The sequence below is a fragment of the Heterocephalus glaber genome, unplaced genomic scaffold (genome assembly GCF_053883595.1).
Source record: "Heterocephalus glaber isolate CG9 unplaced genomic scaffold, H.glaber_assembly_v1.0 deba00000621, whole genome shotgun sequence".
Taxonomy (NCBI): domain Eukaryota; kingdom Metazoa; phylum Chordata; class Mammalia; order Rodentia; family Bathyergidae; genus Heterocephalus; species Heterocephalus glaber.
In genome coordinates this window covers 30,575,852-30,594,387 of record NW_028258153.1, presented here as the reverse complement: position 1 = coordinate 30,594,387, position 18,536 = coordinate 30,575,852, and the positions used below count along the sequence as shown (strand labels likewise).

At 42.4% G+C, this 18,536-nt stretch overlaps 1 protein-coding gene across 1 annotated transcript; it reads left to right on the top strand.

The window, feature by feature from the left end:
* The first annotated feature begins 4,000 nt into the window (after positions 1–4,000).
* Positions 4,001–9,789, top strand: Prss58 (serine protease 58). Its single transcript, XM_004864283.4, has 6 exons — positions 4,001–4,231; positions 4,305–4,391; positions 6,082–6,220; positions 6,442–6,698; positions 9,318–9,457; positions 9,543–9,789. Exons 2-6 carry the CDS (start codon positions 4,352–4,354, stop codon positions 9,690–9,692), a joined length of 726 nt encoding a protein of 241 aa, XP_004864340.2. The 5' UTR covers positions 4,001–4,231; positions 4,305–4,351; the 3' UTR covers positions 9,693–9,789.
* The last annotated feature ends 8,747 nt before the right edge of the window (positions 9,790–18,536 follow it).

Genomic DNA, 18,536 nt, shown 5'->3' with positions numbered 1-18,536 from the left:
TTAACGTGTCCTGGAAAAAATACATGAAAATAAGTAACACATGATGGTAGAAAATAAATTGTAGAGAAGGAGAAATAATGTAACAAAGATTCTATTATGTCCTGTCCTTGGTGGCCCAGTGATATTTCTTCATCTGTCTTCTTTCATAGCCTCATACCCACGTCCACTCAAGTGCTGTCTCTGATTTGCTGCTGCCCAGTGCTTCCTGCTCCCTTAAAGAATCACAGCTATATTTGTGCCTACAGTTTTTTAAGTGACCAACTTTAAGTGACCAACTTCTTACAACTCATGTGTGCATCCCTGGGTGTGTGTGTGCGTGCGTGTGTGCGTGTGTGTGTGTGTGTGTGTGTGGTACTTGGGATTGAACCCAGGGCCTTCATACTGAGCTACATCCCCAGCCCTTTTTATATTTTTTATTTTGAGCATAGATCTTGCTAAATTGCCTAGCCTGGGCTCAAACCCACCATTCCTCTCCTCAGCAGAAGATTACAGGAATGTGCCACCATCCCCATTTCTTCAACTCCTGAATTATGTCTTTAGCAATTAATAAGAATTTTCCAATTATTTTCCAAGGGAATTGGTTGCATAATTCTCCACAGCAGCCACTTCAGAGCTATTCTCTCCTCAAACTTCCAATGCATTTTTCAGCTGAAGGCCTCTGCTTTGCGAACAGGAGGAGGTATTATCTGGTACAGCCTGGCATCATCAAACCTGCAAACATGCCTAGCCTTTGTTGTTTGTTTCACTGTTCTTTCCCTGTGTTTCCTCCTACAGTGGAGGAGTGACCTTCTTGCCTTCTGACTTTGTCTCTACCTGGGTATGGATCCCATCTCCCTGACTTCCTCATGGACGTGCTTAATTATCTCCTCTTTTGTGTATCTTCTCACTTCTTTGATTTGTGTGTATGTATGCATATATTTTTAAAATATTTATGGGGATTATATTTTTATACATATATATGATGTGTAATAATCAAATCGGGATACTTTGCATTTCAGTCTCCTGGAACTTTTATCATTTCCACATGTTGGGAAATTTGGGACTCTGCCATTCTAATTATTTTGAAATGTGCCATAAATTATTGTGAACTATAGTTACCTCTACTAGGCTGTGGAACTCCAGAAATGATTTCTCCTATGCAACTGTATTTTGATACCTCTTATCCAACTTTCCCAATCTGTTGGCTTGGTACTGCTTTAACTTCAGAAAAGCAAATTTCCCTCTTTTAAAATGCAGAGCCCAAAGGTGTCCTTTCTAGACCTGCTCTCTGGCTTCTGTCTCTCTGGTGAGACCCCCAGAAAGGTCTGTTCTGTAACTTTCTCCTCTCTACATCTCCCTGCCTTTGTCCCTCCTCAGTCCCTCAGCTCTCCTGAGCTCTAGCTCTTCTTCCCAGAGATTTCTCCCCATCTTTTCTCTTGTCTAACTTCCACTCACCCTGCAAGTCTCAGACTTCAGATCCCCACAGTGTTTTCTGACCCTCATGTTAGGATCCACATTGCATGTTTCTCTGTCTTACTTTACATGTGTGATATTAATTTATATGATATTCATTGCCTTGACCACTGAATCTTCCATGTTTAAAAGTTAATTTTATTGGTACATTTTAGGTATACAATATAATGACATTCATCATGGGAAATTTGTACATTTACATAATATATCTTGGCTCTTATTTTTTCCCCATTCTCCTGCCCTCCCTTCAACCCTTCCACCCTTCCCTATTTACAAAGATTCTATTTCCATTTTTTCATTTTCTCATATTAATTCCACCCCCTTCTTTCCTTTCCCCTACCCCTCCTACTTCCCCTTCCCCTTTGCCCCTTTTCTTCCTATTTCACATTATCTATTATACCTTTTAGTCCTTATTTACACTTTCAGTTTCTCACACCAGGGAAACTATTCAATATTTATACATGTGCCCTATTTATTTCACACACCAGCACAATTTGTAATAGCTAAAACTTGGAAAGAGCTCAGTTGCCCATCAACTGGAGACTGGATAAAGAAAATGTGAATTTTTGTAATGGACCTTCCATTTTAATAAAATCTCAATGTGCAACATACACTTCTATTTGTTTTATATTGCTGTACAAGGATCTTTACCACAAATTCAATGCTTAAAATACATTAAATGAGTTATTTATATATTCTGTTAGCCCTCTATCTGAGGAGTAGCTAGCAAGTTTTCTCTCATCTTGTTGACTATCTCTTCGCTGTGTTGATGATTTCCTTTGCTATGTAGAAGCTTTTTAATTTGATATGATCCCATTTGTTGGTTCTTTGTATTGTTTCTTGTGCCTTTGGAGTTCTATTCAGAAAGTCCTTGCCTACAGCCATGTCTTCAAAAGTTTTACCTATTTTATCTCCTAGAAGATTAAATGTTGCAGTATTTACACGTAGATCTTTGATCCATTTTGATTTTAGTTTTGCACTTGGGTCTAGCTAGACGCAATCTTCTGCATGTGGATATCCAATTTTCCTAGCACCATTAATTAAGAGACTATCTGTCTTCCAGTGTGGTTTTTTGACTCCTTTGTCAATAATCAAATAGCTGTGTGTGCCTGGAGTTGTTTATGCTTCCTCTATTCTGTTCCATTGATCCATATGCAATTTGAGTCAGTACCATGCTGTTTTAATCACTGTAGCTTTATAGTATGACTTTAAGTCTGGGATTGCGATGCCACTGGATTTGATTTTGTTACCCAGGACTGCTTGTGCTGTAAGCATTCATATGTAGGTTTCTTTGTGGGTGTAAATTTTCAACTAATTTGGGTAAATATCAAAGAGTGTGATTGGTGGATCATACAGTAAGGCTGTATTTAGCTTAGAAAATTCTAAACTACTTTTTAAAGTGCTGTACCATTTTGCATTCCCACCAGGAATAAATTCCCATAGTATCAGTTTCTGAAGAACTATATGCTTGCTAACATTTGTTATTGTCAGTGTGTTGAAACCTTAGCCATTCTATTAGGTGTATTGCACTCTCTTTGTTATTTAATTTTTATTTCCTTCACAGCCTATTATTTGAGAATTTTTTCACATGTTTTCCATTTGTATATCTTCTCTGGTGTTGTGGACAGAACTATGTCCCCTCCAATATGAACATTTGAATGCTGAAGCCCCCAATTCTACTGTGACTATATTCAAAGATAAATCTTATTAATAATTAGGGTTAAATGAGGTTAAAAGGGTATGGCTCTAATCTGATTGGACTAGTGACATTAAAAGAAGAAAATCCAAGGGTCTTGCTCTCCCCTGTTCCTTACACGTGACAGGAAAGGCCATGGGAACCCGCTGTGAGAAGGTGACCATCTGTAAGCCAGGAAAGCAGTTATCACCAGAAATCAAATCCCCGGCACCTGCCACATGGACTTTCAGACTTCAGAACTAAGAGAAAATAAATAAATACTTGTGTTTAAGGTGCCCAGACTATACTTGGCAACCCAAGCAGACTAAAACATCTGATGAAATGTCAGCTCAGATGCTGACTTGTTTTTAAATTGATTGCCTTCTTATTGTTGAGTTTTCCTATTCCCTAACATATTTTGCGTGCAAATTAGTACTTAGAAGACATATGTTTTGCAAACATTTTCACCCAATCTGTGATGTTCCTCAGTGTTTAGCTCTGAATACTTGAGGTTATAACCATTCACTTAAGCATATGACCTCCCACTCATCTGTGATCCTTTGGAAGGCAGAAATGCAGCCTCTAAATTGAGGCTTCTACACAGAAATCACAGATCTTACCACAAGTGAGACACAGAACATAAATCACTGGCTCGTTGCTTGAACAAATAAATAAATAAATGAATAGTGACAGAAAGCAAAGGACTGAAATGTTTCCAAGAGGAGTTTAATGTCAGGCAGAGAGAGCGACATCAGCCAAGGAGGACTGGACATGTCTGCATGGAGACCAGTTACAGTGTCACACAAATGGAGGCCAGCATCAGAGACAGGAGGGGGCCAGGGTCCTCATACAGCTCTGAGGGCACTTGCCTGCTTGTCCACAGAAGAGAGGGCCGGGGGTACACTGTAAACTTCAACTTTTCTCTGGGAAGTTACTTCTTCCACGAAAGGAAGGGCAAAACCCTGATTGCAGAAGAGTTTCCTACTGTGTCAGGGGCCAAGTCCACCATCTCAGGCTCTCTCTGCACTCACAGCTGACACCACCCCTACTCTGAGGGATGAACACCATTTTCGTGAACTGAATCCTCCCACCAAGAGAATTCAGGTAACTTTTTCTCCCAGCCCCAGAGCTCTGTCCTGCTTTGTCTTATGTAACCACCACCCCTTCCTGCTTTTAGAATCCATGAGCTGAACCTTACCCTGTGAAAAACGTTTCAATGTCATCATGAAGTTCAGTCTCCTCTGGGCTTTCTTAAGCCTGCCTGGTGAGTACCCTCACTTTTCTCTGATTATTTGCCAAGGAGAAATCCTGGGTAAACAATGAAAGATGGATCAAGACAGGAGGCATCTTTACAGATTTCAAGCATAGGACAGATTCTCTGACCCTCACCACTGCTACTGTCCACAGCAAGTTTCCCCCAGGACAATGCCTGCCTGCCTCACCTCAAGATCATTGATTGTGTGCTTTTGGAGGAGACACAAACATTGACACCTCCATATAATCCCACTCCTCGGGAACAGGTGGCTCTGGACATGTCTTGAACAGGACTGGTATTGGGGTGAGAGAGTAGGAGCTAAGGGTGGGGTTTGAAAGCAGGTATCCAACTAATGGGCACAGCAGAATGTTGAAAGCTTGAAGATCTCCTGGCATGGTTCTGTTTCCCTACATTAGGAAAATCTTGTTGGTTCTGTCTTCCAAACATATCCAAACTCAACTGAATCTCAGTGCCTCCACAGCCCACAATAGTCCAAGCCACCATCTCTTGTTTGGATTATCAAATTATTCTCTTACCAGGCCCCTCTGCTTCTATAATTTTACAGGTCTCTGAGAGGAAACTTTCATTGTTCTTTTACATGAAACCCTAAAGTGGTAGCAACTTCACTTCTCAGAGAACAAGTCAAGCTCTTCCAACATCCTGCAGAGCCCTCTGTTACCTCCTGAACCACGTTCTGCCCACTCCTCTTCACCCACTGGGGGTCAGCCACCCTGGCCTCAGTCTGTTCCTTAAACAGGACTCAGGATTCTTGGCTGTAGCTATTTCCCCTGCATGGAGTCCTTGGCCCCACATTTCTGATCATTTAACCTTTGTGTCTTCATGTCATTGTTCAACATTGTTCCTGAGTTGGACCCTGACCACTGGTCTAATATTGCGTAATCCTCCACTTCACATGCACACACAACTGGTGCTGCCCACCCGTCCTTCCTTCCTTGTCTTATCTTTTTTCTCAAAGCACCAATCACCATCTAGCATACTATTTTCATTTACATATGCATTAGGGTTATTGTTATTCAATGTCTTCACTAATTTGAATGTATGAGACGCAAGTGTTTTGTTCATTATATAATGCAAGCCCCTGGCTTGTATTAAATGCTCAGTATTTGTTGAATAAATGATTTATTCCCAGCACCCTCCTTGGACTCTGTTGACATTTGGCCTGTTCTTATTATAGCGCTTAGATCGTTCTGTTTTGCATTGTTGTTGGAAAAAAGGAACATGACTTGTGAAACCATTCTAATGTGGGTAAAAATGCAGTAAGAATGAGCTGATTTAACATTGTCCACTGAATCAGGAAAACTACTTAAAAGCTTATATTTCAATTTGAAGAATAATTATTGACAAGTAAAAGGAAAACACCTCTTTTATTTATTTTATTTTATTTATTTATTTTTTGGTACCAGGGATCGAACTCGGGTCTTTGCGCTTGCGTAGCAGGCGGCGAAACCACTGAGCTAAATCCCCGGCCCACCTCTTTTATTTTTTTGAAACAGGCGTTTCTATCCTTTATCATTTTCTTCATGTCTTAGAACAACATAAGTCATTTTTCAGATTTAGCTTATAGAAAAACATGTTAGCGAGAAAGGTGGGACTCAAAGCCTGTTAAATGATTTCCTTTTGGTTTTTCTAGTGATTACTGAGAAATCACAGAATTTCTTATCTGTGCCTCTTTTTCCAGTTGCACTTGCTTTTAATCCAGACTTCGTAGGTGATGTCACACCTCCCTACCTGGTCTACTTGAAGTCTGATTACCTGCCCTGCACAGGAGTCCTGATTCACCCCCTTTGGGTGATCACTGCTGCACACTGCAATTTACCGTAAGTGAGAACTCCCACAGCCACTCTACTCTCTGGCTTCTCAAGTTGGACCTGCACCCAAATCTCTGCCTAGGACTCTCTCCTAGTTAAATGATAGTAAGCAGACTTTTGGGGTCATTTAGTGGCAGAGAAAAATGTCTGTGGGCAGGGCTAATCGAGGTCCCTAAGAATGGAGATGCTACCTGTCTTAAGCCCTCTCATAAACATCTACATTGTTCCAGGAGGGCCCAGGTGATGCTGGGTGCTACAAACCCATCAAACACCAGTGAAGAGAATGTGCAAGTGGTTGGCTACGAGAAGATGATTCATCACTCGCAATATTTAATCTCTTCTATGGAATATGATCTCATGTTAATCAAGCTGAACAAAGTGACTGAACTCAATGACTATGTGAAAGTGGTCAACCTGCCCAGCCAAGCTGTTCCAGTAAATGAGAGGTGTGCTGTCTCCACCTGGGCCTACAACACATGTGATACGGGTGAGTTCAAGACATACGCAGTTTCTGTTGACTTCAGTAACATTCTCCTCACATTAGATTTTCATCTGTGCCTTCCCCTCTCCTAATTTCTGCAATTCTGCCCAATGAGCTTCTTCAAAGCCCAGTATTCATTCTTTTCACCTTCTTTTTCTTTCTCTGCAGCATTCTCAGAGAGTCCTTCTAGACTTTTCCCCACTTTATCATTCTATTATCCTTGCTTCCATATATGCTAACAGTAGCTTTAGTAGAAAGAAGCCACTTATCCATCTATTTTGTTGTGTGATAGCATTTTATGTACCTTAGAGATTCAATTTCCCTAACTCTAAAAATAAAGCATAACACTGCATTAATTTTCAGACCATTTTAGGCAATAAAGCAACTTTAAATATTGAATATCATGAAATAAATATTAATGTATTGAACATAAGACCTAGGCGGGCATAGTGGCACACACTTGTAGCCCCAGTGCTTAAGGAGGCTGTGGCCTGAGAATCACAAGTTCAAGATCCTCTGTATGAAAAAGACAAAAGGCTGGGATGTACCTAAGTGGAAGAGCAGCTCTGGACTTCATTCATTGGAAAAATAAAAAGAAACACATAACATTGTGCTAATCAGAACTTTCTTATGTAAGATTGTAAGCAATACAATTTAATTTAAAGTTTAAGAAAAATATTTAAAGCTTAAGAAAAATATTTCAGGCAGAAATATTTTCAACTGATAACATTCTAAGCATTACTCATTTCCTCAGAAAAGGGGCAAAAGGCTACCATATTTTATCAGTGGAAGTCTCTATGCATGATTGGAAGCTACAGAACTAGATATTCTGTCTAAACTTTCTTCTATAACTCCCATTTCAGATTTCAGGAAAAAACGTTAAGCAAGTTAGAACAGCTTTCTGCTTTCTAAGTTTTATTCCTGTCTGCTTGCTATCTTATCCCCAAATTTTCATGTAAATCCTAATGAACTGTCTGTAGCTATTAATTAAGATAGCAGTGAGTCTTAGGGAAAGATTTGATTACCTATAAGAAAAATACCACAATGACAGTCACTTACGAATAATAATTAATGTGACTTTATTCATGAGTATGTTTATTTGAGTATATTTAATATACTTTGTGCACCTGGCACCATTCTATGGAAAGGTCATTTTAAACAAGCCTGTCAGATTTCATTTTTCCATCTATCTCTTTCCGTAGAAGCCAAGAGGCAACTATACATTTATCATGATTGTTAGCAATGTTACCATTATTTGAACCTTTTTAAAATTGATCTTTAGCAAAAGTTGCCTGCATTTACTAATCTCGGTGAACATTTTCTTAAATATATCAAGAAGCTGGGGAGGGGAGAGGGAAGCAGAGAGAAGCTGATTGAAAGGTACATTTTATAGATAGATAGGAGGAACAAGTTCTGGTGTTCTATTGGCCATAGGGTGACTACAGTTAATGTATATTTCAAAACAGCTGGAAGAGAGGATTTTAAATATTCTCACTACCAAATAACAATAAATGTTTAAAATGATAAATATGCTAATCACTCAAATTGGATAATTGCACAATATATATTCATGAGTTGAAACATCACATTCTGTCCCCCTAAGCATATCCAGTTATTGTTATACATTAAAATGAAATTTTTAAAAAATGATAAAGTAGTAGAAACTCTCCTTTGTCCTTTGAGAATTAATTTGGTTTTGGGAAATAGACAAATATCACTCTGGTGAGTGTGTTTGATTCACTTAGGTCAAAAAGAGATGTGACTATAAAAAACATGATTTATTTTGATCTAGTTCAAGGGGTAATTAAGTAAGCATGTCCTAAAAGAGTATTCCCAAAGGAACTGTTGAGCCATGAAATTATTGCTGTACTAGAAAATAAAGTATTTTAACATTTCCATTCAAGAATCAATGTTATTTTCAAACCAAGATACTGAAGCAAACACGCACTCATCAAGAAAAATAAAAATTTCAAAATAATTTTCCAAAAGTACTACACTTGCAAAGAACACCTGCCATGTGTATAACTACTTTGTTCTTGTTCTTCTCATTTTGTTTCAGATTAGAAAAAAATTTACACAGCTATACATAGTTGACAGAAATGGGAGGCCGCAAAGGAAGCAATTTAAATCAGGAACCAGGGTTCTCAGTTTTAAATCCTAGTTTTACTACTTACTGTTGTTTAAGCTAAAGAGAATGTGTGATTATTTTGAGCAGACACATTTTCTGTTTTGTTGTAGTTTAGTTTGGTTTTTCATCTAACAAATGAAAAACTAGGCTAGATACCTCCAAATTCCTTTGTGTTCTGAAACTTGCTTCTGAAAGGATACACTGTAGTTGTTTAAATTTCCAAAAATATTAAAGCAATTTGTTGCATTTGTTTGCAGGGATGTCTCATGTTTACATATAACTTCCAAGAATATAATCACTTTCTTAACAAGAAATTGTTAATATGATAATCTCCTGGGTGCAAGTTGTCCTAACTGCTACAGTTCTATTTCTCACAATGTTTTCCTTTCTGATGATGGAGAGAAGCACAAATGTGTTAGAAAAGAGAGAAAGAAAAACAAGAGGTGTGGCATGCAAGTGAACCTTTAAGGAAGTTCTGTTTTTCTTTTTTCCTATAGCCAAGGACCCTGACATGATGCAGACTGTACAAGTCTCTGTAATCTCCCAGACTGAGTGTCAGAATGGCTATCCAGGCTACAACATCAATAATAATATGATCTGTGTGGGCATCGTGCCAGGAAGGAGGCTACCTTGCAAGGTGACATACTCACAATGCCTTAATTTTCCCATTTTCTTTCTTGTATCTTCCCAGAATACTAACCCTGTTTTCTTTTTCCTGGTAGGAAGTCTCCTCCGCCCCTGCAGTCTGCCATGGGGTACTTTATGGAATCCTGTCTTATGCAGATGGGTGCATTTTGAGAGCTGATGTTGGCATCTATACTAGTATCTTTCACTACATTCCCTGGATTAAAAATACAATCCAGAACAATTGAGTTCATGTGGCCAGAATTCTGGGCCATGTGACAGCCCGTACCCATGTCCAGCCTCACAATAAACTAAGGCACTCCTTGTGCCTTGTGCATCTGCTCATTCTGATGGACAGAGTCAGTGAGTGATTAATGTCTCAGACACAACAGCCCTTCCTCCTCTCTAAATGAAGGCAGAAAATCAAAACTCCTAGACAGTTGGAGTTTATGAAGTAGGTATTGTGTTCTCTCTAACAAATTGATAACTGATTCATTAAAAAAGGGAAAACCCCACAGTCATCTGGAGTACTAAATCCCCCACTATTTGCAGTGAATTAGAGGACATGTGCTTTTGAGGTGTTAAACACATCCATTAGGAATAGGAAGTCTGACAAGGAGTGGACTAAGTAGAAGGATGAGGGGAAAGTGTTTCAGGATGGGGACTCTGTAAGGTATTGCATTTAGTGTCTCCTTGTCCACACAATTCTCAACTCCAATCACAGAGAGATTCTAGCGATGCATTTTGTAGAATTCCAAATGTCTACTTGATACATGAGAGGCTAATATAAAAGTTAACTGGAAGCTTATGACATAGAGGACAATGAAGAAGTTCAGGACCAATTTTCCTTACACATGTTTCCTTTTTATATTATGCCAACTTCCTAGAGAACTTCCTGCCTCCTCCTTCTTTCCTTCATTCCCTTTTTACCTCACCCTTGCATCTTCAATTACCACCAAAGACTTTTTACTGATAGTTTTACATAGAGTTCGTTTGGCTAGTTGACTGAAGATTTAAAAAGAAGAAAAACTAGATTTAGACAGTCTGTGGTCCAGCTGGAAGAAAAAGAAAATTTCTCTCAGAAATCCCAAGTTCCAGCAGTAAATCTTGTCTTCTCGAGAGTTGTAAAATCTCTAAGCCAGCTAAGCCTAGATTGGAGTACACAGAAGCAAGACTTTATATATGAAATATTAAGTGCAATTATGAAAGCATCATCTCCACAAATTGTGTTAACTTATTTTTTAGTTATTTTGGAAGAAATGAATGGTTTTTAACTCATTTTTCAGAATAGTACTTCAGCCTCTGAAGATGTTTCTCAGCTTTAGCTGGTGCAAAGATTTCAACAATCATACGAATGCTGTGTAAGGTGAGCTAATTCTGACCGGCAAAATATATAGGGAGGTCCCTGAATCCCACAGACATGGACTGCATCCATGGGTCCCACCATAAGCACTGGGAGGTGATTTCCTTGGTTGGAGAATACATTCCTGTTTCCTGGAATGCATAGACATTCAGGTAATCTGAGCTTGACGGTACTAGGTCAGTGAGAATGGCAAGGAAAAGAAAATCCAAATCCAGAATACATCATTTTCAGGGAGGACAAGAAGCTACTCTTCTGTGATGAAAGGGACCTATCACTATCACCTGGCAAGTGGGGCACTAAAGGTACAGTGGACTCAGGTTGGCTGTTGACAGCAGGTCTGTAAGGGTGGTGGTAAACAGGTTGGGCTTGCATAGGATCATGCTGTTCAGCCACCACCATGCTCCATCTGGCTCCATTTTCCACCTTGTTTCTGAATCCCCTACAAAAGCATTTAGAAGCATGAGGAAGGAATCCAGAGAAGCCCAGCTTGTCCACTTGATTATCAAAATCTCCTGAAGTAAGCTATTTTAGTGCTAATTCTTATAGGACACAATTATTCTCCTGAGTTAATCCTAAAAAGTTTACCTCATTACGTAACTATTCCCAAAGAGTTCATCCCCATTTCTCCCATATTGCTCCTTCTTAACACCTATCAGAACAGAGCACTAGCCACTCTCAAGAAATTTATATAAATCTTAACTTCAAGAAAGAGAACAACCAGATAAGTTGATTGGACTTCTGTCTCTTGAAAAGAATTCCACTCTCTTTTCATCAGGGCATCCTCCAAAGGAGTTTTCCTTTACAGTAGTACATGTGTTACTGGTAGTGATATATCAAACATAGCCACATATAAAACAGCTACTCAACATCATTGATAATCAAAGAAATTCAAGTCAAAGCCATTATGAGATGTCACTTTGCACCTATTAAAATTACTACTGTCTTAGTTACTTTCTCATTATTGGGAAAAAATACCCAACACCCACCAGTTAAAAGAAGAAAGCTTTATTTTAGGTCACAGTTGGTAGAGCTTTCAGTTCATAGTTGGCTGGCTGCAGGGCAAGGTGGCATGGCAGAGGGGCATCACAGAGAAAAAACAGTCTGTGGCAGAGCAGGCAAAAAGCAGTGAGGCAGTGAGCCTCCCTTCCCCTTTAACCCTATCCAGGCTACAACGGTTACCCACACCCAGTCAGTGACCTAATTTCGTTATCACACCCTTAATCTATAGCCACAGGCCCTAGATCCAGCCACACCCAAAAAGCTCCACCTATGAGCATGTGAGGCTCTGAGACATCCAGACACAAGCCATAACAGCTGACTAATAAATATTTCCATGCTTTTATCAAATCCTCAACTGGTCTCTCTGTGTACCCTAAATTTTCATTCTGCTCTTGAGGGCAGGTTATGAGTGAGTGGGTCTGAAGTCATGGTGGGTAGAAGGTTAAAGAAAACATGTAGACATTGAGAATGGTTTTTGTAGTCCATTTTAATTTGCATTTCCTGCTGTAGAAGTGTGTGTCCATGTGTGTAAACATGTGTGTGAGAGAAAGGGGGGGGAGTGGGATTGCAAGGCAGACAGGGTTAGGGAAGTACAGAAAATGGGCATTAGGTCAAAGAGCAGCTGGAGAGATCGCAACGTGCAGCCAACACCACATATCTTGGGTGACCTTGTTCTGTTAGATGTGGCAGGAGGCCCTTTTTCAAGGTCTGAGTTTCTGATCCCTCTGCTTTGTGGCCTAGACTCACCTCACTCTGGGGAAGGAATCCTTGTGCTTGGACAGTACAAAGAATATTCCAAAAAGAAAGACTGAGGGTCATGTGGAAGGCTGTCTTTTTCCACAGCTCACAGTGTTTGAGGAAAGATCCAGGACATGGAACCATGGACAAGGGCAGTGACACCCAAGTTAGCCTGCCCACGCCCAGGCTGAGCCCAACCAGTGTCACAGCCAGATGACTCTCAGCTCTGGAGATCATCCTTTAGGAAGGGAAAGGTGAGGTGGGATGACAGGTCAGAGGCCTAGGGAAGGGAGGGAAAAGTAGCACAAGAGCCTTGTTGAGTAGCTAGATCTCCCAGCTAACAGGGTAAGCTGTGGAGAACTTGGGGTAATGGTGTCCCCTGCTGGAAGGAATCCTCACTTACCCTAAGGGATGAGGAAACCTCTCTACCAGGATCTCTGCCTACATCTCACATCACCACCCGAGAGATAGAGGAGATGCCTTTCACGGCCCATGCAGCCACCTCCCGCCTTGCATCCCAGTAGTCGGCCTATCGGTGGAAGAAAAGGCTCTGAGGTAGAAGCAGTGGGTCAGCTGTGGTATGGTCAGCTCTCTTCCTCTTCCTTTTCTCCCTCCATCTCTCCTCCTCTCCCTCCTTCCCTCCCTCCTTTCCTTCCCCCTTGGTCTTGCTATCATTCAGAACTTACCACTTGGTTTCCAGCTATTTGCCTGGGGTCAAAGCCTTCTTTTTCTGCCCCTTAATGATGGTACTCAGGCTGCAGATCCAGTTCTGGCCCTTGGGCTTTTTAGTTGAGTATTTGCTGAGCCCTCCACTACAGATTCCAGACCCTGCTGCTTTCTGAGGATCTTGCCTTTGTAAAGACTGCATTGAAATTGGGGAGTGAGAAGTGGACATGGGTGTGGCGATGAGAATATGATGAAAAAAATAGGTGTTTACAAATAGGGGCTGGTGGGGATGGGTTACACATTCACCAACTCAGCCCTGCCCTTTCCGGAGCTCCCAGCATTTCTCTGGGTTTCTTCTCAGCCTGCCTGTGGGGACTGAGATTGGGCCTAAATTGCACCATGATTCTTACATACGCGAACCGTAGAGAGGGCAAGTGATAGTTTTCTGTGTCCCTCTGCACTCTGCATCAAAATAAAAGCTTCACCTAAATTTCACTGCTCAATCCTTGAAGCAGACTTCTGAGCAAGGTAGAGTTGCTGTCTGCATGTTGCAGACACCTTGACAGGTTTGGGAGGAAAGAGACTTCTCCAAAGCTCACGCATAGCAGAACCAAGGTGTGCACTCCCGTCCTGCAGAAGCTGGGTTAAACGGCTGTGCTGTTCAGGGAGAAAAAAGCAAATGGGAAATTGGCAGAGAGAGGAGCTGCTCGAGGTCAGGGTAAGAAGGCAGGGTCTGTCTGGGGAGGAAGCAGGCTTGGGAGGGCTGCTGGGGCAGAGGAGGATGGGTGGGAACCAGGAGAGTCTGTGCCTGTGGTGTTTATTCAAATACCCTAGCAGGGCTTCTCACTGTGTCTTTACTGCAGGTGCAGGAGAGGGTTCTGCCCTAGGTCACATTGGCCGCCCGAAGCCTCAGCTCTGTGTCACTGACCCGAGTGGCCAGGTAATCTGCCCCAGGAAGGGAGATGGTCTTCTCGTCCCCAGGAGTCCACAGGGTGACCAGAAACTGCAGTTGCTGCTGGAGATCTTGTTGGTACCAGCTCATCCAGGGGTACTGAGAATTCCTCAGGATGCAACGGAGAGTCTCTTCCTGTCCAGCCTGCACCAGGGCCCACCTGGGCCTTTGCTCCACCAGGCTGGCTGTGGCATCTGAAACACATAGGCCAGCCAAGGTGCTGGTAGACAGCATGCTTGCCCTCTGGCGTAACTAACTGAGCTAAGTCCAGAAGAGAGGATCTTTGAGGTACTGGGATAGAAGGCTGCTGAGAGCAGAAGGGACACTTGACCTTGGTGAGCTACTGTGCCTGGGGTAACTGAGGCAAGGCTGGGATTAGACGGGCACCTTCTCTGCCTGTGGTTCTCCAGTGACCCATGCCCCGTCCTTCCCTCACCCCACTGCTTGGCTTCCTCTCCCTGCCACTGACCTCCACTCAGGGCAGCCAGTACCATCCAACCATACAGAATGGGAAAGGGCCCCATTCCCTGGCCCCTCAAGTTCTCTCTCACAGGGTGTGGGACAGGCTGGACGGGCTGGAGAGCAGGATCCCGACCTGAAAGGTGCCAGTTAGAGGCTGACAGCTCTATGGGTCCCACGCTCAAAAGGGCGTAGATTCCTCAGGAAACTGAATATCTTGTCTCATCTTCTCCCTGAAACACAAACCTCAAACCACAGGTTTGCCTGCTTTCCTGCTGTCTGAGCTCCAGGGAGCAGGCCCGTTCCCAGCCGCACCCCCCTACACATTCACAAAGTGTCTCAGTGAACTGGCTTGACCCTGCACCCTTTCAACTATGACCCAGATATTCCTGGAACTGGTCTGAATCTGAGCCTCGGATCTTTGCAAGGGGTAAAAATATCTTAATGCTACCAAGTGATGCTTACAACATTGAACAAATACACTGCTAGTGGAAGATAATGCAGGGCCACACTGGACAGTACACACTGGACATTTACTTCCAGTTGTCAGTGTCTGACTCTGTGAAGGTGAATCGACATTGAAAACAGGCTTCCATTTTCCTGTACACAATAAGGGAAAAGACTCCTCCCTCCTTTAGCCTCCATTTTCTTACTTAATTTAGCAAACTGGGAATAGTAGGTTTTTTCTGTCTCTGGAAATATATGTGAATCTTTTAAAAAGCGAAATAATCAGTCACTTGCTAGCTTTAAAATTCAGCAATGCATTTTTCTCAAGTACCTGGAACCTTTTCTTGGAAATGTAATCCTCAGGAAAGATAGCACCCCTGTCTCCATTTCTAAGGGAACCTCACTTCGGAGTCTACCTTCACTTAGGGAAGAGCCCAATTTAGAGACCCCACTCAATACCTTGCACCAAGTTGCAAAATTACCCTTTGTTACAAAGATATGCTTTTATTTTCTTTGGATAAAGCCCGCTAGCAAACTCCTGTCACCCAATTGCCACATGCATCTAGAATGAACTATGCGGGACAAATGGTGCTGTTCACTCCTCTTCCTGGGGACGGATTACTTCATCTTGAGAATATGCATGTGATGAGCGGTATCGACTTGGCTTCGTGATAGGATGAGAGTCACGAGAGTTTGTCTTTCCAGTCTCTCGTGAGTGATCCAGACTGATGGATATTACATTCTACTTTATTCAGTATTAAAGCTATTTTCTTTTTCTTTTACTTCTGTGGAGATTTTTTTATTATTTTAAATAATATTTAACTATAAAACATATTCACTGATTTATTAAATATGTTGATTATATTTTGTTGGCTTATAGTAAATCATTTTCAACTGTATCAGCTTTAATTATACTTTCCAACAACTCCTCGTACTGTCAACCTCATAGGGTGACATTTTCCCTCAGCTGCTTCTTCTGTGAAATGAAGACAATATTGAAAACTATTTCATAAAGATGAATGACTCAAATCATGAAAAAGTTCATAGAATGGATCTTGGCACAGGCTAAGCACTCAATAAAAATTTGCTTTTATTATTGCAATGGCAAATTTACAGATCAATTAAACATGACAAAATTAGCAGTAACATTTGTCTTCAATTACCTATCATATAGCATTCAACTGAGATGAAAAGGACAGGTTTCCATGACTTTTTAGCATCGGTAAGAGGCTTATTTTTTTCAGTTTGGGAACTAGTAATCTGGGAAGTTGGAGTTAAAAATTCCTGTACCTATCATCTCTCCAACCTCAGCATTTTGCAGACAACAACATGGAGAGACAGACTAGTTTAGCAACAGAACTTTACTATTTTAAGACCTGGGACTGCTCTGTGTTCACATTGGTGTCTGCCCCCTGATAGACACTGGATAAATGCAAAGGGGAACTGGACTGGGCCAGAACTCAGACCCATCTCCCTTAGGAATCCTCAGAGAAGGGCAGAGCAACAGCTTGCATCCAGGTTGGAAGCTGGAGGAGAGCTCAGGAGCAGAGCTTCCCGGGGTCTGCAGTCCCAGGCTCCCCGCTCTTCAGGGAGTTCCCTGCTTCCTCCCTGAGGACAGGGCTCTGGCCAGCCAGACAGCTTGCAGGATAAGGGATCCTGAGCCCTTCTCCATTTACAGTGCTGGCTATCCTGGCTCCTCTGTGCTTCCTCTTGAGCCTAATCCTCAAGTGAGATTGGGATCAGAGTGTCTCCGACACTCCTGTTATCTCCCTCTCGGGCACTCACTCCTGCTCCTCAAGGTCACCGTGCCTCCTTGGTTCTGCATTGTCCAGTCTTGGCCGGCTCCCCATCCGGGACCCTGGTAAGCTTCTTGCTTCCAGATGGCTGCCGAGCTTTCACCTTCTCTGCCAGTGCCAAAGTTGGAGGTTGTGGCTGCCCCTTTGAACATTGTTCCCCTTCTCATTCTTCCAATTACTGCCCAAGTTCCCACAGCAGCAGCAAACAGCCTCACCAGCTTTGGATCTGGGTGGGTAATTCAGACGAGGCAGGTGCTGAGTGCACAGATTAAGCAGCTCACTGGCATCTCTCCACTCACCTGGAGCTGGATTCAGGTGGTAGATGTCCTTGCTCTGCTGGCGAAGCCCTCAGGGCACATGTCTTCTCCATTGTGTAAGGAGGACTGGCAACTGGGGCCACAGGAGGTAGCTGACAGCCCTGATGAGCTGTTTCAGCTACCAGAAGGAGGTCAGTGTGAAATTAGAGCTAGACCAGTTCTTCCCTAAGAAGTCACTAAATGACACCAGGCCCTCCACCAGGCCATGGCAGGGTAGAAAAGCATGCAGGGGTCTGTGGCCCTGCAGGTGTTGGTGACCTCCAGAAATCATGGAAAGAGTGATCACAGGCAGGACCACTGAGCTCTCCTGTCATCTCTGCCACTGACACAGAGGGTGATCACACATTCCTCATGTGACTCCCTGGGGCTCCCATTTTCTTATCTGAAAACAAAACAGGTAGGAGTTTTTAGAAGATAAAGTGGACCTAGTGTTTCTATTCTGTTATTCTAATATCCCTTTTGTGCTTTTACTATTTTATGTAAGAATGATGTGCTTGCAAGTGAAATCAGATGAAGCCTGCAGGGGAATGTCACTAAAATATGAATTCTCTGAAAGCAACTCATGGAAGGAAATGTCAAGCACAAAGTATCCAAAATGCAAATTCAGATCTGTTCCTTCTTTTCTCCCTCTTTTTCCTCTCACTTCTTCCTCTTCTTGTTCCTCCCAGGAATGTTCTGAAAAACCAAAGCTACTCAAGACTTGCCCATCTGGAAAGCTGATTATAGCTGTTTCACCTCTAGGTGTCCTTCCTGGAATTAGTAGCAAAGATTCCTGCGGAGATGGAAATCAGCTTCCCCCAATCCCTCCCAACAACTGCTTTCCTTTCTACACTTGGAGGTTGAAAGGCTGGGTTTATATGCAGTTCTGCCTCCTCTGCTTGTACCTCCATTCTACACACAGACAAAATGGGAAACACACATATAAATGGGTGAAGGGCATATGCCAGAGGCAGAATACTCAGTAGGGATATTTCAGAGTGCAGGGGATGGGATGGGGATGCAGAGGGAAGGAAAGAGAGGCAGGGAGAAACTGAAAAACCCTTGGACTCTTTGGAGTCTCCAGGGGCAGGACACTGGCCTGGAGTTGGAATGGGAAGTCAGAATGATGTGCTCCTGATCATTTCCTGCTATGACCCTGATCTCAAGTGAAAGAAACCTGCTCTGTACCCTCTGTCCCCTGTACAACTCCAGTTATGTAAGTGGCACCATTCTAAATCCAGAGGATAATCAGATCAGAAGAGCCCTAGCTTCTTGTCCCTCCCCATGACCTGGGACCTGGAACAAGCAGAGACACATATAAGCCCAGAGCTCTTGAGTGTCCATCTGCAGGAAAGATGCCCTGGGACCCAGGAGCC

Excerpts from the sequence above, each read along its gene's own strand:
- Prss58 (XM_004864283.4), top strand. The coding sequence starts at position 4,352 with ATGAAGTTCAGTCTCCTCTGGGCTTTCTTAAGCCTGCCTG. Across the intron at positions 6,221-6,441 it reads GCTGCACACTGCAATTTACC|GAGGGCCCAGGTGATGCTGG; the intron begins GTAAGTGAGAAC and ends ACATTGTTCCAG. Across the intron at positions 9,458-9,542 it reads GAAGGAGGCTACCTTGCAAG|GAAGTCTCCTCCGCCCCTGC; the intron begins GTGACATACTCA and ends TTTTCCTGGTAG.